This window comes from Myotis myotis, unplaced genomic scaffold (assembly GCF_014108235.1).
Source record: "Myotis myotis isolate mMyoMyo1 unplaced genomic scaffold, mMyoMyo1.p scaffold_m19_p_6, whole genome shotgun sequence".
NCBI lineage: Eukaryota > Metazoa > Chordata > Mammalia > Chiroptera > Vespertilionidae > Myotis > Myotis myotis.
The window spans coordinates 77,852,127-77,874,183 of NW_023416368.1; the positions used below are offsets into that span (position 1 = coordinate 77,852,127).

The 22,057-nt window shown below is 53.9% G+C and overlaps 2 protein-coding genes across 2 annotated transcripts; both read left to right on the forward strand.

Moving 5' to 3' along the window:
* Window positions 1–5,053: 5,053 nt before the first annotated feature.
* ELANE (elastase, neutrophil expressed) lies at window positions 5,054–7,439 on the forward strand. Its single transcript, XM_036314882.1, has 5 exons — window positions 5,054–5,133; window positions 5,549–5,705; window positions 6,004–6,145; window positions 6,780–7,010; window positions 7,170–7,439. The coding sequence occupies exons 1-5, from the start codon at window positions 5,067–5,069 to the stop codon at window positions 7,368–7,370; spliced, it is 798 nt and encodes a 265-aa protein (XP_036170775.1). The 5' UTR covers window positions 5,054–5,066; the 3' UTR covers window positions 7,371–7,439.
* A 2,863-nt stretch (window positions 7,440–10,302) lies between these two features.
* On the forward strand, window positions 10,303–12,352 carry CFD (complement factor D). Its single transcript, XM_036315244.1, has 5 exons — window positions 10,303–10,458; window positions 10,957–11,113; window positions 11,215–11,365; window positions 11,502–11,759; window positions 12,133–12,352. The coding sequence occupies exons 1-5, from the start codon at window positions 10,401–10,403 to the stop codon at window positions 12,328–12,330; spliced, it is 822 nt and encodes a 273-aa protein (XP_036171137.1). The 5' UTR covers window positions 10,303–10,400; the 3' UTR covers window positions 12,331–12,352.
* Window positions 12,353–22,057: the final 9,705 nt, after the last annotated feature.

Here is a 22,057-nt window from a genome sequence, read left to right on the forward strand (position 1 = left end):
CCTCACGGTGACGTCAATAAAAACTGAAACCCTCCTCTGGCTCCTGTCTGTCCTTGCCACGTGGGGAGAGTGGCCCACGATCCCAGCATCCAAATCTCCAGGCCCCAGGCTGTGGAAGGGGGTTTGGAGCAGAAGCCTCGAAGCCAGTGTGGGGCCCAGGTCACAGTGGGTCCCCTCCCCCAGCGCCCATAGGCGTGGGTGGAGTCCAACCCCACCAGTGCAGCCCGGGCAAGCCGCTGCCCATCTCTGCGTCTCCGTTTCCTTGTCTGGAAGAGGGAGCCACCGCAGACATTTCCCCGCACAGACCAAGAGCCCCGCCCTCACCCTCAGGGGTGGGGGCATCCTGTGGGTTCTGTGTCTCCAGCTCGGGGGCTGCTGGGGGACCGGGCTGTCCTAACACGAGTGCTGCCCAGCCGGCGTGGCTCAGTGGTGAGCGTCACCATGGTTCAACTCCCTCCCGGTCAGGGCACATGCCCAGGTTGCGGGCTCGGTCCCTGGCAGGGAGAGGGGGGCGTGCAGGAGGCAGCCGATTAATGATTCTCTCTCATCATGGATGTCTCTTTCTAGACACTGATGTCTATTCTATGTCTCTCTCCCTCTTCCTTCCTCTCAGAAGTCAATACAGATGTATTTAAAAAATAATAACATGGAGTGCCCAGGCCTGTGGGGCCTGACTCAGCCAGGGGCCGGCAGGATGGCTGTCAGGGAGGCTTCCTGGAGAAGGCAGCTGTGCCTGAGCAGGAGCCTGAAGAGAAGAGCCACTCCCCCCCCCCCCCAGGCTCAGTGAGTGCGGAGGAACAGGAAGGGTTCAGTGTGGCTGGAATGGAGCCGGCCAAGGGGCTGGGGAAGGAGAGTTCAGGCATGTGGTGGGGCTGGAGCATGCAGGGCCACAGACGTGAATGGGGTGGGGTGGGGGGGACGGCCTAGAGAAGAGCCCTGAGGCCAGGAAGAGGTAGAGATCATTGGCCAGAGAGAGGGCCAACCTGCTCACAGGACAAACGGGACTGGGAAGGAAGCTCTTTCCTTATTGATTTCTTCTCCTACCACCTGGTGTCAGCATCCAATTCAGTAAGAGTGAGAACTCCGGACTGCCCCCTTTTGCAACTCTGTTACACCTTAGCCCAGGGTAAGTGCTAGGACTGGTCTGTAGCAGCAGCGCCAGGAGCACATATGTGCTAAGACGGGGGACACAGCTGAATCCTGGGAAATGCACGCTGAGCGGCAGGGGGTGCTGGGGGTTCCCTGCACTTCCCAGGGGCTCAAGGCAGGGAAGTGGTTTCTATAAAAACCCCACAGCGCTGGGGGTGAAAGAGGTTTGCTAGAGCAGCGGTTCTCAGCCTGTGGGTCGCGACCCCTTTGGGGTCGAACAGCCCTTTCACAGGGGTCGCCTAAGACCATCGGAAAACACATATATAATTACATATTGTTTTTTTAATTATGTTCAATTTGTAACAATGAAAATACATCCTGCATATCAGATATTTACATTATGCTTCATAACAGTAGCAAAATTACAGTTATGAAGTAGCCACGAAAATAATTTTATGGCTGGGGGTCACCACAACATAGGAACTGTATTAAAGGGTCGCGGCATTAGGAAGGTGGAGAACCACTGTGCTAGAGGGAGTGTAGGGAACAGAAAGCCCCACAAAAATCCAACAAGAGAGGTTTGCTAGTTTTTGTGGGCTCGTGTGTGAAAGATGGCTCAGGGAAGCTCTGCACCACAAAGCTCAAACCCAACACTGGGAGCTGAGGATCAGGGGTTGGGGGTCCTGGGGTAGATTCAGGAAATGAGGAGCCCATGAGAATAACAAGCAGGATGGTCAGTGCATGCAAATCAGGAGGCCTCAGGGAGCAAGGGGTCCCCCGCATACGCCCCAGGGGTGTGTGGGTCTGTGCTGCTCGGGGCCACAGACGGGGTGGGGGGGGGGGGGCGGGGGAGCCAGTCCCTGCAGCTCAGAGGTGCCCAGTCTCCAGCGGTGGGAGAGATACCGGAATCACTGTTTCCTCCCTGCAGGGTAACTAGGGTCTATAAAGTGCAGGTGTCTTATTTGGAAGACCCGTTACTCATTACGCAGGTGTGGCCAGGCAGGTGTGGCCAGCGTTACCACAACTCTGATTGCAAATGAGAAGCAGAGCAGTTTGCCTCCCAGCCTGTAGGTGGTTAATGGTTAACATCACTTTCTTATCTAAGAACTTGGCAAAGTTCATTCACTTCACCTTGGGATAATCCTATACAATGGAGTCTATTGTTATAACTTCCCTTTTACAGGCAAGGAAACTGGGGCACAGACGGTGGGTTAAGTCAGTGGGTTAAGTCAGTGTCCTCAAGTTATGTAGAAGGCAAGTGGCCAAGCAGGATAGAAACCCAGAGTGGAACCCAGAGGCTTGACCACTATGAGATGTGTGTGCACAGTATACAGGTGATGCTCAATAAATGCAACTTTGATTAAATGGGGTCTCCCTGTCTGAGCCACAGCCTCCCCCCCGCACCCCCCCAAGATATGGCTTCCTCCACTCTCCCTCATCCCTGAACTGGAAACAGGGCTGTGTATACAGTAGGTGCTTACTAAATGCTCTGTGGTAAATTTAACAGAATGGGGTGGGGACCCTGCCAAGCAGGTAGGAGGGCAGGGGACATGTATCTGTTGAAGGGAGGGAGGAGGGTGAGCACTGAGCGCCTGCAGTGTGCCAGGCTCTGGGAAAGCAGGGCCATCACCCTCATTGATAAGATGTGGGGGTTCGTTTGCCTGTGGCCACAAATGGAGTGGGAGGCCCAGGGACAAGCAGGACTCCAGCCCTGGCTCCGGTGTCCTCCATGCCCCCACCCACGTGTTCCTGCGATGGATCCGTTGGTTGCCCCCCATGAACCCTGCTCCTGGTCAGGAGAACGTTGCTTCTTGCGACAGCCTTGGCTACAGCCGTTGGAGCTGGAGCATCTGTGGGAGGTGGGAAGAGGAACAGGCCAGGGGGTGGGGGCTGGGCCCTGGGGGCCCCTTCTCCACAGTTTGGCCTGAGTTCTTCCACAGCCCCAGACAGTAGCTCTCAAGCTTCAATGGACATCCATGGTCCAGCCCCCTGGCCTGGGCAGGGTTCCTTTCCCGGACCGGAGAGGGGGTCTGTGAAACCCCAGGAGGTGGGGGATGGGGGGGGGGCAGCGGGGATTCTTCCCCAGAACCTCTGCTGGTGACCTGAGACTAATAGGGCCCCGGGTGGGGATGAGTTCCCCATTGTGAGCCATCGCCAAAGGGAGGTTGGAAGGCCAGGCCAGGAGAGGGAGACCCAAGACTCAGGGAGGCGGGCAGCAAATCGTCATCCAGCTGCGAATTGTGGGGGCCTGAGTTCAAACCCCAGTTGCCCACCATGTTACTGGGTAGCCATTCATGGGGGGGGGGGCTCGCTGTGCATCAGCTTCCTCATCTCAGATGGGAACCTAGCAGCCCCCCGTCGCCCCTGTGAAACGGCAGGACCGAGCTGGGTGCCCCGGCCTGATTGTGGTGCTCTGGGGAGACCGAGGCATGTGCGGCAGCCGCCACTCTGGGCCCAGGGTGGCCAGATTTAGCAAAAATACAGGACACCCAGTTACATTCGAATGTCAGGTAAATAAGGGCTAACTTTCTGGATAAGTACAATATTTGGAACATAGTTATACTAAATAAATTGTTTAAAAAAAAACACTCAGAGGGGCTGGGAATCTGCACAGGAACTGGCTGGTGAAGCCCAGCACCGCGCTGCAGGGGCGCCCAGTCCCCGCGCCCCATCCAGGCCCAGCAGCAGGGGTGCTCGGGGTCCTCTTGCTTGTCACGGGGGCTCAGGGTTGACCAAGGAGAGTTCTGTGGCCCCGGAAAGAATGGCGCTATCAGTGTCCGTCTTAAACGGGGCCTCGTCAGGAAGCAGTCTGGGAGTGCCCGGCCACGGCCCCCTCGTGAAGATGTGTGGCAGGTGGCTCTCAGGCAAAATACTGAGTCTGGATCATCCGTGCAGCCGCTGTGCAGAGGGGGTGACAGCTCCAAGCTAGAACTGAACTGCTCTCCGCACACGCCTCCTTCCAGAGGAGGAGACTGAGGTTCAGAGTGGTGAGGGGGCCAGGGAATCCAGTGGGGGCGGGTCAGCGGGCAGGCTCTGGGGACTCCAAAGCCAAATGAAGCCCAGATCCAGCTGTGCCCTGCCAGTCCACGCGTGCGTGGTGAGTTTGAAGAGAAGGGACGCTTTTGCTCGCTCCCTTTGTCCTTGGGCTGCTCAGGCTGAGCAGTAGGTGGCCGCTGTTTTCAAGGAACCAACCCCACGTGGCTGGTTTGGCTCAGAGCTTGTTGCATCCCTGGGAGTGAGTGCCTTTGGGTCTGGAAAGTTAACTTGTCTCCTAACACTCACTGCGAGGACATTCTCTCTGTAATTATGAATTGCGTTTGTTTCACATTAAAAGAGAAATGTCTCATCACTAGAGTTTGCCGGTGTCGGATGGTTCCCACTGTGAGGTTCTTACACTTTTTTTGCTTCATAATTAATATTAAAGCAATTCATGTTAGAGAGCCTTTCAATATGAAAGGTTTGTAATGGAGACATAACATTTTATTATTTATAAAAATCATCTATACAGAAAAAAGAAAAAAACCACTCGTAGACACAGACATCAGTACGGTGGTTACCAGAGGGAAGGGGGTTCGGGCGAAGTAAAGGGAGTCAAATATTTGGTGACAGAAGATTTGACTTTGGGTGGTGGGCACACAATGCGACAGACAGATGATGTATCAGACAGAACTGTACGCTTGAAACTTACATAATTGTATTAAGCGATTTCACCCCAATACATTTACTTAAAAAGAAAAAAGAATTTTTTAAAATCTGACTTTCAAATTTGTGCCCTGAATTTTATCTGGAGCCAACCCAGGCCCCTTGCACCCATCCCCCTGCTCTTGCCATCCTCACCCTCATCCATTCCTGGAGGGGGAGAAAGGAAGTGGGGACAGCTGGCCCTGCAGTGGGGCAATGCAACGGCCCCCGGGCTTGGGGCTATAAGAGAGCCAGGTGGGTGCAGGGGGCAGAGACACCCGAACCCCTGCTCAACCATGACCCAAAGCTGCAGATCCTCCGGCCCTGCCCTGGCCTCCATCCTGCTGACCGTGCTGCTGGGTGGTGAGTGGAGCCACACGCCTGTCCATCCATCCGTCCCTGGGCATCCATTCCTGCTTCTCCACTTATGCCCTTGACTTAAGTGGTGCCCTTCTCCTCACGGGAAGGGGTGGCTGGGATGAGGAGACCCATTTCCAGAGGAGGAGACTGAGGTTCAGAGTGGTGAGGGGACCCAGGGAATCCAGTGGGGGCGGGTCAGTGGGCAGGCTCTGGGGACTCCAAAGCCAAATGAAGCCCAGTTCCAGCTGTGCCCTGGCAGGAGGCGGTGGCAGGCCCCTCTTTCCTCTCCGTACCTCAGTTTCCTCATCTGGCAACAAGCACGAAAGAGTCCTGACCCAGAGGTTCTGGGAGGGAGTTCCAGGGCCAGCTGGCCCAGTGGAGTGACACTCACCACCACGCTCCCCCTGACTGTCTCCAGGCCCCGTGCTGGCCTCCGAGATCGTGGGTGGCCGGCGGGCGAAGCCCCACGCGTGGCCCTTCATGGTGTCCCTGCAGCGGCGTGGGGGCCACTTCTGTGGCGGCACCCTGGTGGCCCCGAACTTTGTCATGTCGGCCGCGCACTGTGTGAATGGCATGTGAGTGACTCCCGGGCATACCTTCCCTCTTCCCTCCATTCCCACGTCTGTCAGAGCGAGTCGGGGTGGAGGGGGTGGGGAGTGAGACCAGGGTCTGGGCCCCTCCAGGGCGCCCCCATTAATGCACCTTCTGCACCAGGCCGAAGTGCCGGCATTCAGCCCAGGAGCCCAAAGATCTGTCCTGGGTGCTGAGGCCCCCGTGGGCCTGAGCCTGGGCTCGGCTGAGCTCTGGGGCTTCTCTCCCACCCCCAAACCCAAGAGCCACCTCGAATCACCTCCTGCACCCGCTTTGCTGCAGAAACTTCCAGACAGTGCAGGTGGTGCTGGGGGCGCACAACCTGGGCCGGCGTGAGCCCACCAGGCAGCTGTTCAGCGTCCAGCAAGTCTTTGAAAACGGCTTCGATGCCCAGCAGCTGCTGAATGACATCGTGCTTCTGCAGGTGGGAGGCCAGCCGGGCGGCCAAGGGGTGCCTGGGGCGGGGAAGGGATGCCCACGGGTGTAAAGGCCTGGGGCCTGAGGCGCGGGGCGGGCAAAGCAGGGGCGATAGGCCGGGGGCCACACCTGGCTCTCACGGGGCAGGTCATCTCTGTGCCTCCGTCTCCACCTGTGTGACCTGGGGGATCAGCCCCGCCTGGCAGGGTTGTTGAGCGCGTGAACAAGAGGATGCAGAGGGCAGGGCCAGTCCCTGTCTGTGAAATGGGGCAAAGTTCCCCACATTCAGACCGGCGGAGGCTGGAGGGAAACGTCCCTCCCCCACGGCTTGCGGAGCTGCGGTCACTCTCGGTCGTGCTCCAGACAAGGGCCTTGTTGTCGTTGGTGTTGCCCACAGTTTGGTACTTACTGTTCACTGCACTCAAGACACGTTCAAGTTCACCCTGAGCCACTGTGGTTGCATCTCCTGCACAAACGGGGACACGGACGCTCAGGGTGGGGAGCATCTGGCAGGTGGCCACGCTGCTCCATAAAATCCCAGAACTGTCCTGGGCCTCCGATGGGGAAACAGGCCCAGGACGGGGAGGGTCGGCACCCGCTGCCCCATGTGACCCTTTGATGCTCTGTCTTGCCCACTGCAGCTCAACGGGTCAGCCACCATCAACGCCAATGTGCAGGTGGCCCGCCTGCCTGAGCAGGGCCAAGGTGTGGGTAACGGGGTACAGTGCCTGGCCATGGGATGGGGTCGGCTGGGCACAAACCAGCCACAACCCAGAGTCCTCCAGCAGCTCAACGTGACCGTGGTGACATCCCTCTGCCGCCCCACGAATGTGTGCACCCTGGTTCCCCGCCGCCGCGCGGGCATCTGCTTTGTGAGTACCTGCCCCCCCCCCCCAGCTCCCACCCACTCCTACCCGGGCCACAGCAACCAGGACTGCAAGCCAGATGCCAGGAGGACTTCCCAACCCCGAAGGGAGGCAGGTGGGGGGCCCTGGGAGCCCAGCCCCCTAACCTCACCTGACCCCGCACAGGGAGACTCCGGCGGGCCCCTGGTCTGCAACGGGCTGATCCACGGGATCGACTCCTTCATCAGAGGAAGCTGCGGCTCCGGCTTCTTCCCAGATGCCTTTGCCCCCGTCGCGCAGTATGCAAACTGGATCAACTCCATCATCCGCAGGCACAGCGACCGCCCTCCTCTCCACCCCAGGGACCCTGCAAGTAGGAGCCACTAGAAAGGGCTGCCCCAGTCACCCCACCTCACCTGCCCCTGGCCAGGCCCATCCATGCTGCCTTATGCAGCATCTGGCAGAATAAAAACCTTCTCTGTTTTGTAGAATGTGTCTGGGTGTTTGTTGGTTGTGCAATTGGAGATTGAAAGTAGTTAGGAGAACAGATCCAGAGACAGAGAAGCATCGATCAGACGGTCAAACCTCAGAGCAGCGGTTCTCAACCTGTGGGTCGCGGCCCCTTTGGGGGTCGAAAGACCCTTTCACGGGGGTCGCCTAAGACCATCGGAAAACACAGATATAATTACATATTGTTTTTGTGATTCATCACTATGCTTTAATTATGTTCAATTTGTAACAATGAAATTGGGGGTCACCATAACATGAGGAACTGCACTAAAGGGTCGCGGCATTGGGAAGGTTGAGAACCACTGCCTCAGAGGGAAGGTAGGGGAGGGTGGGGGTAAGGGGGAGAGATCAACCAAAGGACTTATATGCAAGCATATAGGCCTAACCAATGGACACAGACAACAGGGGGTGAGGGCAAGAGTGGGGAGATGGGGGGTAATGTGGGGATAAATCAATAAAGAAATTAGAAAGAAAAAGTAATCAGGAGAGTGTTTGGGGCATCTCACAAGTATGCCGCCACCAGGTGGCAGCAAAACCAGGGCATTGGGGTCAGAAGTTCCTTCCCCTCCTGGCACAAAAGGATGCCACTTGCCATTTCTGGCTTCCCTCCTGTAAAACGCGCTCACACATGATTAAGTCAGAGTTACAAGTGGCCATGACACAGTCGCTGTAGCAGGTGTTTGCTGAGTGCTCACCGGGTGCAGGAATCAACCTCAGGCTTTCCAAGTGCTGGCTCATCTCTGGCCCCTGCGGCGGGTCCCCTCAGTGCCATGTGTTACAGAGAAGAAGTGGAGGTGCAGAGAGGCAAAGCCCTTCTCAGGAGCCTGAGTTCAAGTCCCAGCTCTGACTTTGGGCAACTTGGCGGCTGCCTCTGAACCTCTGCTTCCCTGTGGGGAGGAGTGAGTGCTGTCTGGGAAGGGTGCAGCCAGGGCCTGGGGTTTCACTGGTGACAGAGACAAGCCCTCCCCCAACTCCCTGGCCCTTTGCTCTAACAAGTGGGGAGGCGCAGAGCAGAAGATTCCCAAGGCATCCCCCAGCCTCGGTGGGAGTTGCTGCCCTGGCAGAGGGGGGCGGGGGGGCGAGGGGGGGGAACATAACTGACTTGTACCCTCTTTCGTCTTCCTGGTCCCATGAGGAGCCCTCTGGGGCCACAGGTGGGGACCACAGCAGACATGGCCTCTGCCATCATGCAGCCTAGAGTCTGACGATGGGGGAGGAGATAGTCACCCAAGCAAACAAATACATGAGCAGAGTAACAATAGGTAACACCCCAACACACACACACACACACACACACACACACACACACACACACTCACACCAACACACACACACACACACCAACACACACACACACTCACACCAACACACACACACACACTCACACCAACACACACACACACACACCAACACACACACACACACTCTCACACCACACACACACACCCACACACACACACACACACACACACACACACACACACACACACACACACACACACACACACACACACACACACTATGAGTTTGGGATAAATCTTTCCCTCTCTGTCCCCTGGTCCCAAGCGCCCTCCCTCTGGAGCTCAGCCCCTGGGTTCCCCTCGGGGTCTCTGCCTTGGCTGTTTTCTCTGCCGGCAGGCGCTCCCCTTACCCAGCCGCCCCCAAGTGCCAGCTGCTCAGGAAGGTGCCTAGCTCCCCTGCTTTTACACTTAATACTATGCCCAGGCGGCCTTCCCCTGTCCACACGACATCTGGAGATGTTCAGGGTTGTTTATGGAACCACACCATCTTCCTAGGTCATTTCCAAATTTTGTTGCAATTTTGAACATTCTTACATAATCCGGACTCCCATCTCCTCATGGGCATTCATTCAGAACTTCTGATTTTAATAAGGAAGCTGTTAGGATCTAACAGATCCCATTTGTTATTTTCTATTCTTTTGTATACGTATGAAATAATCTGCTGTGAGGAGATTAAAAAAAAAAAAGGAGGGGAAAGTATTGTGCACTGTTCCCACTGGGGATATTCAAGGTCTGCCCCACCCCTCTGGTCCCAGCACCTGCCGCCACCTTTCTTCTCTTCAGAACCTGGGAGGGGCCTGTGATCCAAGCCCAGCCAAGCAGAGGCAGCCTGCGGACATCGGTGTCATGGGGAATTGGAGCAGGAGCCCACTGAGCCACTGGGCTGACTCTGGGGTTCCTGGGGCCACAACAGGGGAGCCTGGTGAGGAGAGAAGCCATCAGGAGGAAGGGGGAAACTAGCGGCAAAGACCTGACATTGTTCAAGGCGTCTGGGTCGAGCCACACCTGAAGGCAGACCTGAGCTTCCCATTAAAATTTCCTTGTTGAAGGCATGGTCTTTCCAGCTGCCCCTACACAGCACCTTTCCAACATTTCACTGGTTGGGGTGTCAGGACCCAGAGGCACAGCAATGGCGACAAGGTGTAGGGTGACCCTATTTCCTCCCCCACCCAATTGCCTCTCCAAGTTGGAGAAGGAAGACAAAGGAGGGAGGTGCAGAAAAAAGAAAAGAAAAACACGAGGAAATGGGTTGTTTACACGCTGTGGCCTTCAGCGGCTATTGCGAAACTTGAGGGCTGGAAGGACACTGTGGGAGACTTGGCTGGGGGGCTCGGGGAGCTCCATCCCTCAGCTCTGTTCCTGCATCCCGAGGGGTTGCTCCCCACACCAAGGTCAGCTCTGGGCTAGGTACCCAGAGGCAGGAGGCAGCCCTCATGGTGCAAAGTCCAGCAGACGAGGCGGGCAGAACCAGACCGGCAAGCTCCCCTTGACCCAGCTGGGCCACTGCCATTGGGCAGATAGGGCCAGTGGGAGCTGCCCCGCCTCCCCCTCTCATAAGAGTGTCCCAGGGCCCCGCCTTGGTCAGTGTTGAGGCCACAGCAGCACCATGACAGACCTCTCCGTGCGCCTGGCGGCTCTGATCCTTCTAGGAGTGGCCCTGTGTGGTGAGAGTGGACCTGGGACTGGGCTGACAGCAGGGGGGCACCAGCCTGCGGGGTGGTCAGCCATGGGGCCCCCTCCATCAGGCAGAAAGGACTGTCCCCCAGCCCCACTAGATAGGCAGAAAGGGGGCAGCGCCCAGGTGAATGGAAGGCTCTGGAAGCCTGGGGATTCTCAAAACTTGGGTCTGAAATGCAAGCTTTCCCGGCAGTCAGAACGCGCAGCCTGCGTGTTCAGTGGCTGCCAGGAGTGTTGATTTGGTCTACCCCACTTTTCTTATGTTTAAATCAAAACTGTTAGGCTCAGTATATAGAATGGAATTTGCCCCGGACCCTGCTACTCCCTATTTATTGTTCCCCCAGGCAGCTGAATTTATGACCCTGGGGTGGGGGCTCCAATGATGAAATTCCAGGTCTGAGGGGGGCTGGGGTGGCCTGAGGGGGGCTCTGAGGGCTGGGCTGCCGTCACCCGTGGGGTCCTCACGCCCACCTGCCTGCACCCAGCGGCACAGCCCCGGGGCCGGATCCTGGGCGGCAGCGAGGCCAAGCCCCACCAGCGGCCCTACATGGCGTCGGTGCAGGTGAACGGCACGCACGTGTGCGGCGGCTTCCTGGTGGCTGAGCAGTGGGTGCTGAGCGCAGCGCACTGTCTGGAGGACGTGTGAGTGGTGGTGGCGGTGGTGGGGGGGCGGGGACACGGAGCCGGGGATGTGACTGGGGTTGGGGGTGGGGACGTGGATCTGACAAGTACCCCTGCCGCAGCTCCAGGCCCAATGAGACGGTGACGGTGCTCCTAGGCGCGCACTCCCTGTCGCAACCTGAACTCTCCAAGCGCCGGTATAATGTGTCCCGAGCAGTGCTCCACCCGGGGAGCCGGCCGGAAACCATCGACCACGACCTCCTTCTGCTGCAGGTCGGCCAAGCCTGGCTGCACGCGACCCCCAATCCTGATGCCCACCTCCCCCTGCCGGTCCCACAGAGTCTAGCCACAGTCCCTCCTGCTGCATACTCTCCCTGCAGCCCTGACACCCGCCTCACCCCGCCCGCAGCTGTCTGAGAACGCCACTCTGGGCCCCGCCGTGACGCTCCTGCCCTGGCAGCACGAGGACCGCGAGGTGGCCGCCGGCACGCGCTGCGACGTGGCCGGCTGGGGCATAGTGAGCCACACGGGCCGCCGGCCCGACCGCCTGCAATACGTGGTCCTGCCCGTGATGGACCGAGCAACCTGCAACCAGCGCATATACCACGACGGCACCATCACTGAGCGCATGATGTGCGCGGAGAGCCACCGCCGGGACAGCTGCAAGGTGTGGGGTGGGGCGGGGCCGGGTGGACCAGGGCCAGCTGAAGAGGGGCGACCATGAGGGTGAGGGCAATAGGGCGGGGCCTCCGGGAGGTGGGCCCATAGGAGGGGTGGGGCTGGGAGAGGGCGGGGCATTGGAGTGTGGGGTTTGGAGGGCAGGGACTTAGTGGATGGGGCCTGCGGTGGTGGGTGGGGCCTGCGGTGGTGGGTGGGGCCTGGGAAGATTGACACACGGGGGCGGGGAGTCAGGTTTGGGCTGGAGGGAGGAGCGGGAATTGCAGGGGTCGAGCTCCGGCGTGACACTGGAGAGCGTGGGGACTCTTGGGTTGTTGGGGGGGGGGGCGATAAACACCCTCTCACGGCCCTTTCTCACATAGGGTGACTCTGGGGGCCCTCTGGTGTGCAACGGCGTGGCCGAAGGCGTGGTCACCTCAGGATCCCGCGTGTGTGGCAACCGCAAGAAGCCAGGCATCTACACCCGGGTGGGGAGCTACGCGGCCTGGATCGATAGTGTTATGGACGGAGGCGCGGTCTCCGAAGGAGCCCCTGAGGGGCAGGGTCACCCGGAGCAATAAAGCCATTCACTCCTGCATCCCATCAGACTTTATTCTCATTTTTTTCTCTTTCTATTTTGTTTATTCATTCATTTTAAGATTCCACATATACGTGAAACTATATGGTACTTGTCTTTCTCTGTCTGACTTGTTTAACTTAGCATAATACCCTCTCGGACTAGGTCCATCCATGCTGTTGCAAATAACAAGAGTTCATTCTCTCTCGTGGCTGAGTAATGTTCCATTGTCTATGCATCCCGTTTTCTTCATACGTTTGTCGATCGATGGACGCTTAGGTTGTTTCATATCTGGCTATTGTAGATAATGCTGCAATGAACACAGGGATGTAAATGTCTTCAGCTAAATATCCAGAATGCGGGGCCATCTGGCAGCTCTATTTTTAATTTGAGGAAATTCTATCCGGTTTTCTATAGTGGCTATATCAGTTTACAATCCCACCAACAGTGCCCGAGGATTCCCTTTTCTCCACACCTCACCAACACTTGCTGTTTGTGATTTATTATTATTTTTTAAAAATCCTGTTACAACCACTTTCTTGAATTGATTTTAGAGAGGCAGGGAAGGGGGAGAGAGAGAGAAACATCAATGTGAGAGAAAAACATGGATTGATTGCCTCCCATATGCGCCCCTGGGAATCAAACCTGTGACCTTCGGGAGCATGGGGCAACTCTCCAACCAACTGAGCCACACTGGCCAGGGCCTGTTTGTTGATTTATTGATGGGAGCCATTCTGACAGGTATGAGGTGGTATCTCATTGTGTTGTTTGGGTTTTTTTTAATCTTCACCCGAGGAGTGAGGATATTTTCCCACTGATTCTTTTATTTTTTATTAAAAATATTTCTATTGATTTCAGGGAGGAAGGGACAAGGAGAGAGAGATAGAAACATCAATGATGAGAGAGAATCACTGATTGGCTGCCCCTTGACTGGAATTGAACCTGGGACCCTTCAATCCGCAGGCCAGCGCTCTATCCACCTAGACAAACCGGCCAGGGCTCCATTGATTCTTTTAGAGAGAGTGGAAGAGAGGAAGGTGGGGGTGGAGAAGGGGGGGGGGGGAGAGAGAGAGAGAGAGAGAGAGAGAGAGAGAGAGAGAGAGAGAGAGAGAAACATCAATGTGAGAGAGACACACCTATTGGTTGCCTTCCACACTCACCCCAATGGGGGGAGGGGGGCAGGCAGAGATGGAACCTGCAACCCAGGTATGTGCCCCTGACTAGAAATAGAACCTGAGACCTTCCCTTGTGCAGGCCAGCATTCTAACCACTGAACCACGCTGGCCAGGGCCCTTATTTTGGTTTTGATTCACATTGATGATTAGTGACGCTGAGCATCTTCATATGTCCGTTGGCCATCCGTATGCTCTTTCTGGAGAAATTATTATTTAGGTCTTCTGCCAAATATTTAATTGGATTGTTTGTTTTATGATGTTGAGTTATATGAGTTCTTTACATATTTTGAATATTAACCCCTCATCAGATAAATCATTTTCAAGTATCTTCTTCCATTCAGTAAGTTGTCTTTTTTTGTTGTTGATGGTTTCCTTTGCTGTGCAAAACTTGTTTTTGTTTTGTTTTGTTAATTCTCATTCGAGGATATTTTCCCACTGATTTTTAGAAAGAGTGGAAGTGAGAGGAAGAGACAGAGAGAAACAGCGCTGTGAGAGAGACACTTTGATTGGTTGCCTCCTGCATGCACCTCGACCAGGGCTGGGGAACCTGCAACCACGGTACATGCCTTGACCGGAATTGAACCCGGGACCGTTCACTCCACAGGCCACCGTTCACTGAGCCAAACCTGCTAGGGCTGCAACACTTTTTAGCTTGATGTAGTGCCGTGTTTATTTTTTCTTTTGTTTTTCTTACCTGGGGGACATATCCAAAAAGATATTGATAAGAGTGATGTAAAAGAGTTTACTGCCTATGTCTTCTAGTTTTATGATTTGGGGTTGTACATTTTAGTCTTTAATCCATTTTGAATTTATTTTTGTGAGAAATCAGCTGATAGCCTTATGGGATTTCCTTTGTATGTAATTCTTTTTTTCCCTCTTGCTGCCTTGAAAATAGTCTCTTTATCTTTAACTTTTCCCATTTTAACTACAACATGTCTTGGTGGGGTCTCTTTGGATTCATCTTGTTTGGAACTCTCTGTGCTTCCTGCACCATGATATCTGCTTCCTTTCCCAGGTTAGGAAAGTTTTCAGCCATTATTTCCTTTAAAAAAATTATTAGAGAGAAATACATTGATTGTTGTTACTCTTATTTATTATCCATGCATTCATTGGTTGATTCTTGTATGTGCCCTGCAGACCAGAGATCGAACCCACAACCTTGGCATATCCGGAAGACACTCTAACCATTTAAGCTACCTGGCCAGGGCCCAGCCATTATATCTTTAAGTAAAGTCTCGTTGTTTTCTTTCTTTCTTCTCCTTTTGGGATCTCTATAATGTGAATGTCAGAGTGCTTGAGGCTATCCCAGAAGTCCTTAAACTATCCTTGTGTTTTTCAATTATTTTTCTTCTGTTCTGAATGGTTGTTTTCCACTAGTCTGTCTTCCAGGCCACTGAGCCATTCTTCTGTGTTAGCTAATCTGCTGTTAATTCCTGCTAATGTGGTTTTCATTTCACTCAGCATATATATATATGCTGAGTGGCCAGATTATTATGACCACCTGACGTTTGTAGGCAAATTAGCTATAATTTCATTCTGAAGTTGCTAGGGGGCCAGACCATTATAAATGTCTGAATAGCACAACATACCTAAGTATCATTGCTGATCAAGTTCATCCTATCATGTTGATGGCATATCCCAATGGAGATGGCTTCTTCCAACAAGACAATGCGCCATGCCACGGTGCTGTATTGTGCAGGAATGGTTTCAAGAACATGAGGGAGACTTTACCTTGCTTAGGTGGCCCCCACAATCACCAGATCTCAATCCAATTGAGCATTTGTGGGATGAAGTTAAAAGAGCCATCAGGCAGCTGGTTCCACAACCATCAAATCTCTCAGAACTGGACAGTCTATTCATCAGGCATGGTGTCAGATTCCTCGCATCACTTTTCAGCATCTCGTGGAGTCAATGCCAAGAAGAATCACCACAGTCCTGACGGCAAAAGGTGGCCCAACAAAGTACTGATGGGGTGGTCATAATAATCTGACCAGTCATAATAATCTGGCCACTCAGTGTGTATATATATAATTTATTTTTTTTACAGAGAGGAAAGGAGGGGGATAGAGAGTAGAAACATTGATGAGAGAGAAACATCGATCAGCTGCCTCCTGCACAGTCCCTACTGGGGATGTGCTCACAAACAAGGTACATGCCCTTGACTGGAATCGAACCTGGAACCCTTCAGTCCGCAGACCAACGCTCTATCCACTGAGCCACACCGGCTAGGGCAAGTTATTGTATTCTTTAGGTCTGCTTGGGCTCTTTCTTATACTTTCTAATTCTTTGTTGAAGTTCTCCATAAGTTCCTCTATTTTACTCAAGTTTGGAAAGCATCCTTATGACCACTCCTTTGAAATCTTTTTTTTAGTGGACTTATTATAATTTACAATTTGTACATTGTTTTACATAGTCTCTATAAAATTGTGTGCTCTACTTTACCTTGTTTCATGAGCACTTTCCTGTATTTCTAGTTAGTATTTTAATAATTATGTCACATTTCTTTGTGTCAGTGCCTCATACTACTTGAACATCACTCTGTTCTGTTATATACTTGGTTCCTAAGAGGTTCTCAGTATGTATTTGTTGAAAGAATGCATGAATATCACAAACTTATATTCTGTGCATCTTTTCAATATTTCAAATTAAGGGGCAGAAACATTTTCCTCCTACTCTTCTAGGCTCTTTGGCTGGTCTAATCAAATTGGCATAAGACAGGTTAACAGGAGAAAACCAAATTTAATTATGTACTATGGAGGGGGGGAAGGGGGTTCTATGGAAAGTAACCTCATAGGGTGACCTGATTATAAATTCCTAAGTGGGCAGGTCATGATGAGTAGTCAAGCCCAGGCCTATAACTTCTTCTTCTTCTTCTCCTCCTCCTTCTCCTCCTCCTCCTCCTCCTCCTCCTTCTTCTTCTTCTTCTTCTTCTTCTTTTTTAGGGAGCATCTGCTATTTTACTTTTAAAAAACATTCAATTGTTTCTTTTTAAGTTTAAAAAAAAAATATGCAAGTGGTTTAAAAAATTCCCTAAGCAACACAGAAGGTAGAAAGTGAAAAGCCTTCCTTTCATTCCAGTCCTCCCTCTATAACTTCATTAGTGAAAGGTTTTAAGCCAGCCCTGTCCATCTAGGGCAGCGGTTCTCAACCTGTGGGTCCCGACTACTTTGGCGGTCGAACGACCCTTTCACAGGGGTCGCCTAAGACCATCCTGCATATCAGATATTTACATGACGATTCATAACAGTAGCAACATCACAGTGATGAAGTAGCAACGAAAATAATTTTATGGTTGGGTCACAACATGAGGAACTGTATTTAAAGGGCCAGAAGGTTGAGAACCACTGCCTAGGCCAGTGATGGGGAACCTATGACACGCGTGTCAGAGATGACACGTGAACTCATTTTTTTGGTTGATTTTTCTTTGTTAAATGGCATTTAAATATATAAAATACATATCAAAAATATAAATCTTTGTTTTACTATGTTTGCAAATATCAAAAAATTTCTATATGTGACACGGCACCAGAGTTAAGTTAGGGTTTTTCAAAATGCTGACACGCCGAGCTCAAAAGGTTCGCCATCACTGCCCTAGGGCATCTCCTTTGAATTCCTTATCAGGCAAATTATTAAATTATTTACCTTTTTCTGGAGATTTTTCTTGTTCCTTCAGTTTAGAGATATTCTGTCATTTATTTTGTTTGCTTTCTATGTGATTTTTAAAAAATATCAATTAGACAAAGTAGCTGTCTCTCCCAGTCTCGATGAAGTGGCCTGATGTAGACGCGGCCGCTGTTTGGCCAGCATGCGCCCGCTGGTTTGGGGAAGCTGGTGGGAGCCAAAGGTGTGGGGCACTGGCCACTGAGCTGGAGTGGCCCCGGTAGGGGGGCCAGGTGAGTGTGGTGAGGCCCTGTTATTTGTTCGAAGGCGACCTTGCAGGCAGACCAAAGTCCCCGGAAAGAGCTTCCGCTGCCTTGTAGAGGTAGAGGGATGTAAACAATGACACTCATGGCCCCGCCGACCCCGCCATCTGGGAGAGTTCCTGCAGTTCACCCTCCAATCTTCTCTGCACGTTCTCTCTCTCCTTTGTCGTTTAGAAAGTGGTCTGGCATAGAAGCGACCACTGTGTAGGTGTTACGTGTGGGTTTTGCAGTTTAGGAAGTTGGTTGGAGCTGGGCAGGCATTATAGCACCTGGGGCTCTGGCCTGTGGACCTGAGTGACTCCCTGGCAGGGAGGCTAGGTGTGCAGGTGCCACCAGCCCCGTTGTCCCTTTGTTTGGAGGCAAAAGGCTCCAGGCAGTGTAGCTGGGAGCCTCCTGTGCTGACCCTGCACGCCAAATCCCCTGAATAGAGCTCCTGCCGCCCCATGGTTCTTTGGCCTCTGATAGGTGAGTTCAGCTGCTCCCTTGCTGCTGCCATTGGAGCACACACTGCAGGACAGAGACAAGCCAGGCCCAGGGGTGGCAGAATCCGCAAATAAAAGTACCCGCACCAGTAATGCGGTGCCAGGAGGTGCCAGGAGGGCTGAAAGGTGGTGAATCTGGTTGGGGGGATCTTGAGGTGAAGGGGAAAAGTGGGGAGACTGACACCATTCATGAGGGGCTGGTTGCCAGGCACCTCTCTATGCCTTGGCCACACGGTGGCGCCTTTACCCCTCCCTACCAATAGAGAGGACGCCTGTCCCCTTGGTCTGGCTAGTGTCCAGCTCTCCTTTTGCTTCCCAAATGGACTGTGAGGGCCTATGTGTGCAAGCCCCTGCTCTGGGCTGAGACCTAGGTGTACAGAGACTCTAAAGTTGTGCTTTATGGCCATGTCGCAAATTGGGAAATAGGCTGGGAGAATTCATGTGGTCACACAGAAGCTACTGGGCAAAGTCTGAATTTGAACCCAGAGCCATGGCCCCCATGTTCACTGTCATTCTCTGGGCTGAGAGGGTCATAGAAAGAGATTGATGGGGTGTCCCTGAGCAGCCACACAGCTCTGCCCTGCTCCCACCCCCTTCACTGCCCTCCTTTTGGGCAATGACAGTGAGGTGACAGAGGGCAGAACCCAGGCCCCCAGGCCCTGTGCCCCTTCTCCTGCCTGGATGTGGGGCCATTAAGGCCCCACTTGTTAAGCCTAGTCCCCAAGGGCATTCATGACTTCCCTTTTGTTGAAAAAGAGAAGGAGGGTCTAAAAGGTGAAGTTGGGTGCCCCACTGGGGATGGGCAGTTGGGATTGGGACCTGCGGGAGGGTTTTGTTTTTGTACATGGAGCATTAATTTATACACAAGAGTTTATTGAGCTCATCCTGTGTGCCTGGCCCTGGGCTGGGCGCTGTGGACACAGCTGACTCCCAGTCCTGCGCATACGAGCCGGTCATGTATTCTGCTGCCTGGGAACTGACTGATGAGGCTTTCCTGTGACGGTGTGAGGTCCTCCTCAGCACGATCATGAGTTTCGTAAGGAGTTGTGCACGTCTGATAAAGGGAACGGGAACGAGAGACGTCACTGCTGGTCGTTCTGCACCAAAGGCTCAGTCACTCAGTAGGCATTTCCTGAATGAAGTGATGATGCCAGGGAGTGGCTTGGAAATGGGGAGGGAGGAGGATGACTAGATTTAGCAAATGAAAACACAGGCTGGCTAGTTACATGGGACTTTCAGAAACCAAATACATTTTATATTTTATCTGTCCCAGGTGACACTTGGGACAGACTTACACTAAGAAAGTATTCAGCCCTGACCGGTTTGGCTCCGTGGATAGAGCGTTGGCCTGTGGACTGAAGGGTCCCAGGTTCGATTCCGGTCAAGGGCATGTACTTTGGTTGCGGGAAACCAAAGGAGGTGTGCAAGAGGCAGCTGATCGATGTTTCTAACTCTCTATCCCTCTCTCTTCCTTTCTGTAAAAAATCAATAAAATATTTTTTTTTTTTTAAAAAAGGAAGTATTCACTGTTCATCTGTTCACATTTACTAGGTGTCCTGCCTTTTATCTGACAACACTGGTGGGGGTTACAGATGGACTGCTCCTTGTCCAGGGGCTGATGACTGATGAAGCTGGGCCAGGCTTCCTCCACCTGGAGGGTGGGATGGGGAGAGGCGAAAGGGGGTGCAGCCTTGGGGGGGGGGGGTCACAGGAGGTTCACCCCCATCCTGTGGTCTACGGGAGCCACAGAAGGTTCCGGAGATGTTTGGGAGGAAGAGGTGGGTTGTGAGTAGAGGAAGGCTGGAGGCCTGATAGCACTGTGGACACCAAATCGAGAAGGGATGAGTATCTCCCAAACCCAAGGCACAGGCTCCAGCCTCGCAGCCGCTGCGGCCCTGGTTTCCTCGTCCATAACCAGGCCCAGGGCCGCTGGCCCAAAGGAGGCTGAGGACTCGGGTGCACAGAGAACACTTGCAGCCTGACGGGCTGAACAGCTCTTCCTGTTACAGTCACACTGTCAATGTCCACCCCAGAGGCAGGAACCATGAACTGTGTGAACTGGGCATCCCGATGACTCCAGGTGGGGGACAGGTTGGGGGGCAACAGGACATCTTAATCTGCAGATGCTCCCCCCCAACATTCTTTCTAGGGGCCCATGGCAGGCAGGCTACCCCATGTGCCCCCCATTAGCCAATGCTCCCGGGCAGCCTGGCACATTTTCCCCACTAGCCCGCAGAGCAAGTTACGAGGTGTTCTGGTGGCCGCTGCAAAACAGACCCCCTGGACTTACTGACATGGAGCCCCTATATCACTTACGCTCAGCTTCTGCGGGTTGGGAATCGGGAGGCAGGTGGCTTGCCCCTCCTCCACCACGTCCAGGTGACCGGGGGTCACGTGCAGGCGTCTTCACTCCCCTTGGGTCTGGGCTGGGGAGACTCTGAGCAGGTACGTGGCCAAATGAGGTGCAGATGACATGACAGTAAAAGGACTCCACCCACCTCAACACGCAGATGGCACCGAAGCGGAGTCACGGGTGAGGTTTGGGAGGGACAGACCCGGGGAAACACCTTTGAGGAGGGAAGGCCAATTGTTCCTACTCCCCAAACAGCCAGGAATCTATCTGCTCTTAATTCTGAGTTAGAACAAGTGATTTACAGACATTTCCTCCACTGGCTCATGATGGCTCCGTCCCTCGGGCAGTGACCCCTCAGCCAGGTGTGCCTCCCCCAGAGAACTGCCCTGGGGGATCCCCATTTCACTAAGGGCAGTGGGGCGTGATGGCCAGCAGCCCTCCACCGGGCCAAGGGCCAGCTTCCCCTTCCCTTCCCGCTGCTGGCTCAGAGCTCCAAGTCCCTGTGGAGAGCGCCAGCCAGACCTCACTGGTCACACTTAGGACGAGACACTGAGTCCTGTAGCCATGGGTAGGCGGGTTTTCAACATGTCCCCAGCCCAGGTAAGGGGCTCCCTGAGCTCCCGCCATCCTGAGAGGCCAAAAAGCGCCTGTGCAGTGGTGAAGGCATTACCTCCTGCGGGGTGCTCACCTGGCTTGCTTCCCTTGAGCTTCCAGAAGAAAAACATGAGAACCAATTACCACTGAGGCAGGCCACTGCATCTTCCTTGGGGGGCTGGGGCGGGGGGGACATAATCAGAGGAAGTGCCTGCTGGTGGCAGGGGGTGGGAACCTGAGCAGCTCTGGGTTGGAGGCTGGGAGGGAGAGACAAATAGAGAGCAAGGAGAGAGACACACACTCAAAGACAGACGAGGCAGACACCCACCCACCTACAGAGAAATAGGGCAGGCCAGGCACAGTCCCACCCTCACCAGCCTGCTGCTCCCTTCGGGACCCCTGTGCTGGCATACACTAGGCGCTCCATAAATGCTGACAAATGGGCACATAGAGACAGAACTGCCCAGAAACACATGATGGGGGAGGGGCAGCCAGGGTTGGGTGGGACTTGGGGGGCGCTGCTGGGTGAGGCCCACCACGTGGCCAAGCACCTGCCACCCTATACAGCTGAACGTTTACTGGGCCAGCTGGGTCAGAGCCACTTGCATGAGCAGATACAACATCGGTAGACACAGGTGAGGAAACTGAGGAAAATGCCTGCTGCTGTTACCAGCAGCAACCGCTGGACACCCAATAGGTTCAAGTGGGACATTTTATTATTTTTTTAAATGTTTTTAGAGAGAGAGAGAGAAACACGAGTCAGCTGTTTCCTGCATACCAGGGATTGAGCCTGCAACCTGGGAATCGAACCTGCAACCTTTTGGTCCATGGGATGACACGCAACCAACTGAGCCACAACAGCCAGGGCCCACATAGGACATTTTAAAGGCCCAACATTCAAAATGCCCTGAACCCTCGAACTATGACCAGGGGCATCTGGGAGTTGGGGAGCCCGAGGGTCTGGAGGTTTGGGGAAGTTGGCACCTGAGCCACAAGACGTGGGCAGACCTAGGTCTGTCTCAGCACATGGCATGGATAGAGGCCAGCTGTGAAACGGCCCCACTTCCTGGAATGCACCATTAGGCTCCAAGAGAGAGAAAGTGGAGCCCCTGGGCACCCACCTGAGGCTTCAGGCCATGTCTTCACCTGCCCCGCCCCCCTCATCAGGCTTGGCTGATGAGGCTCCAAATGCCACACTTGAGAA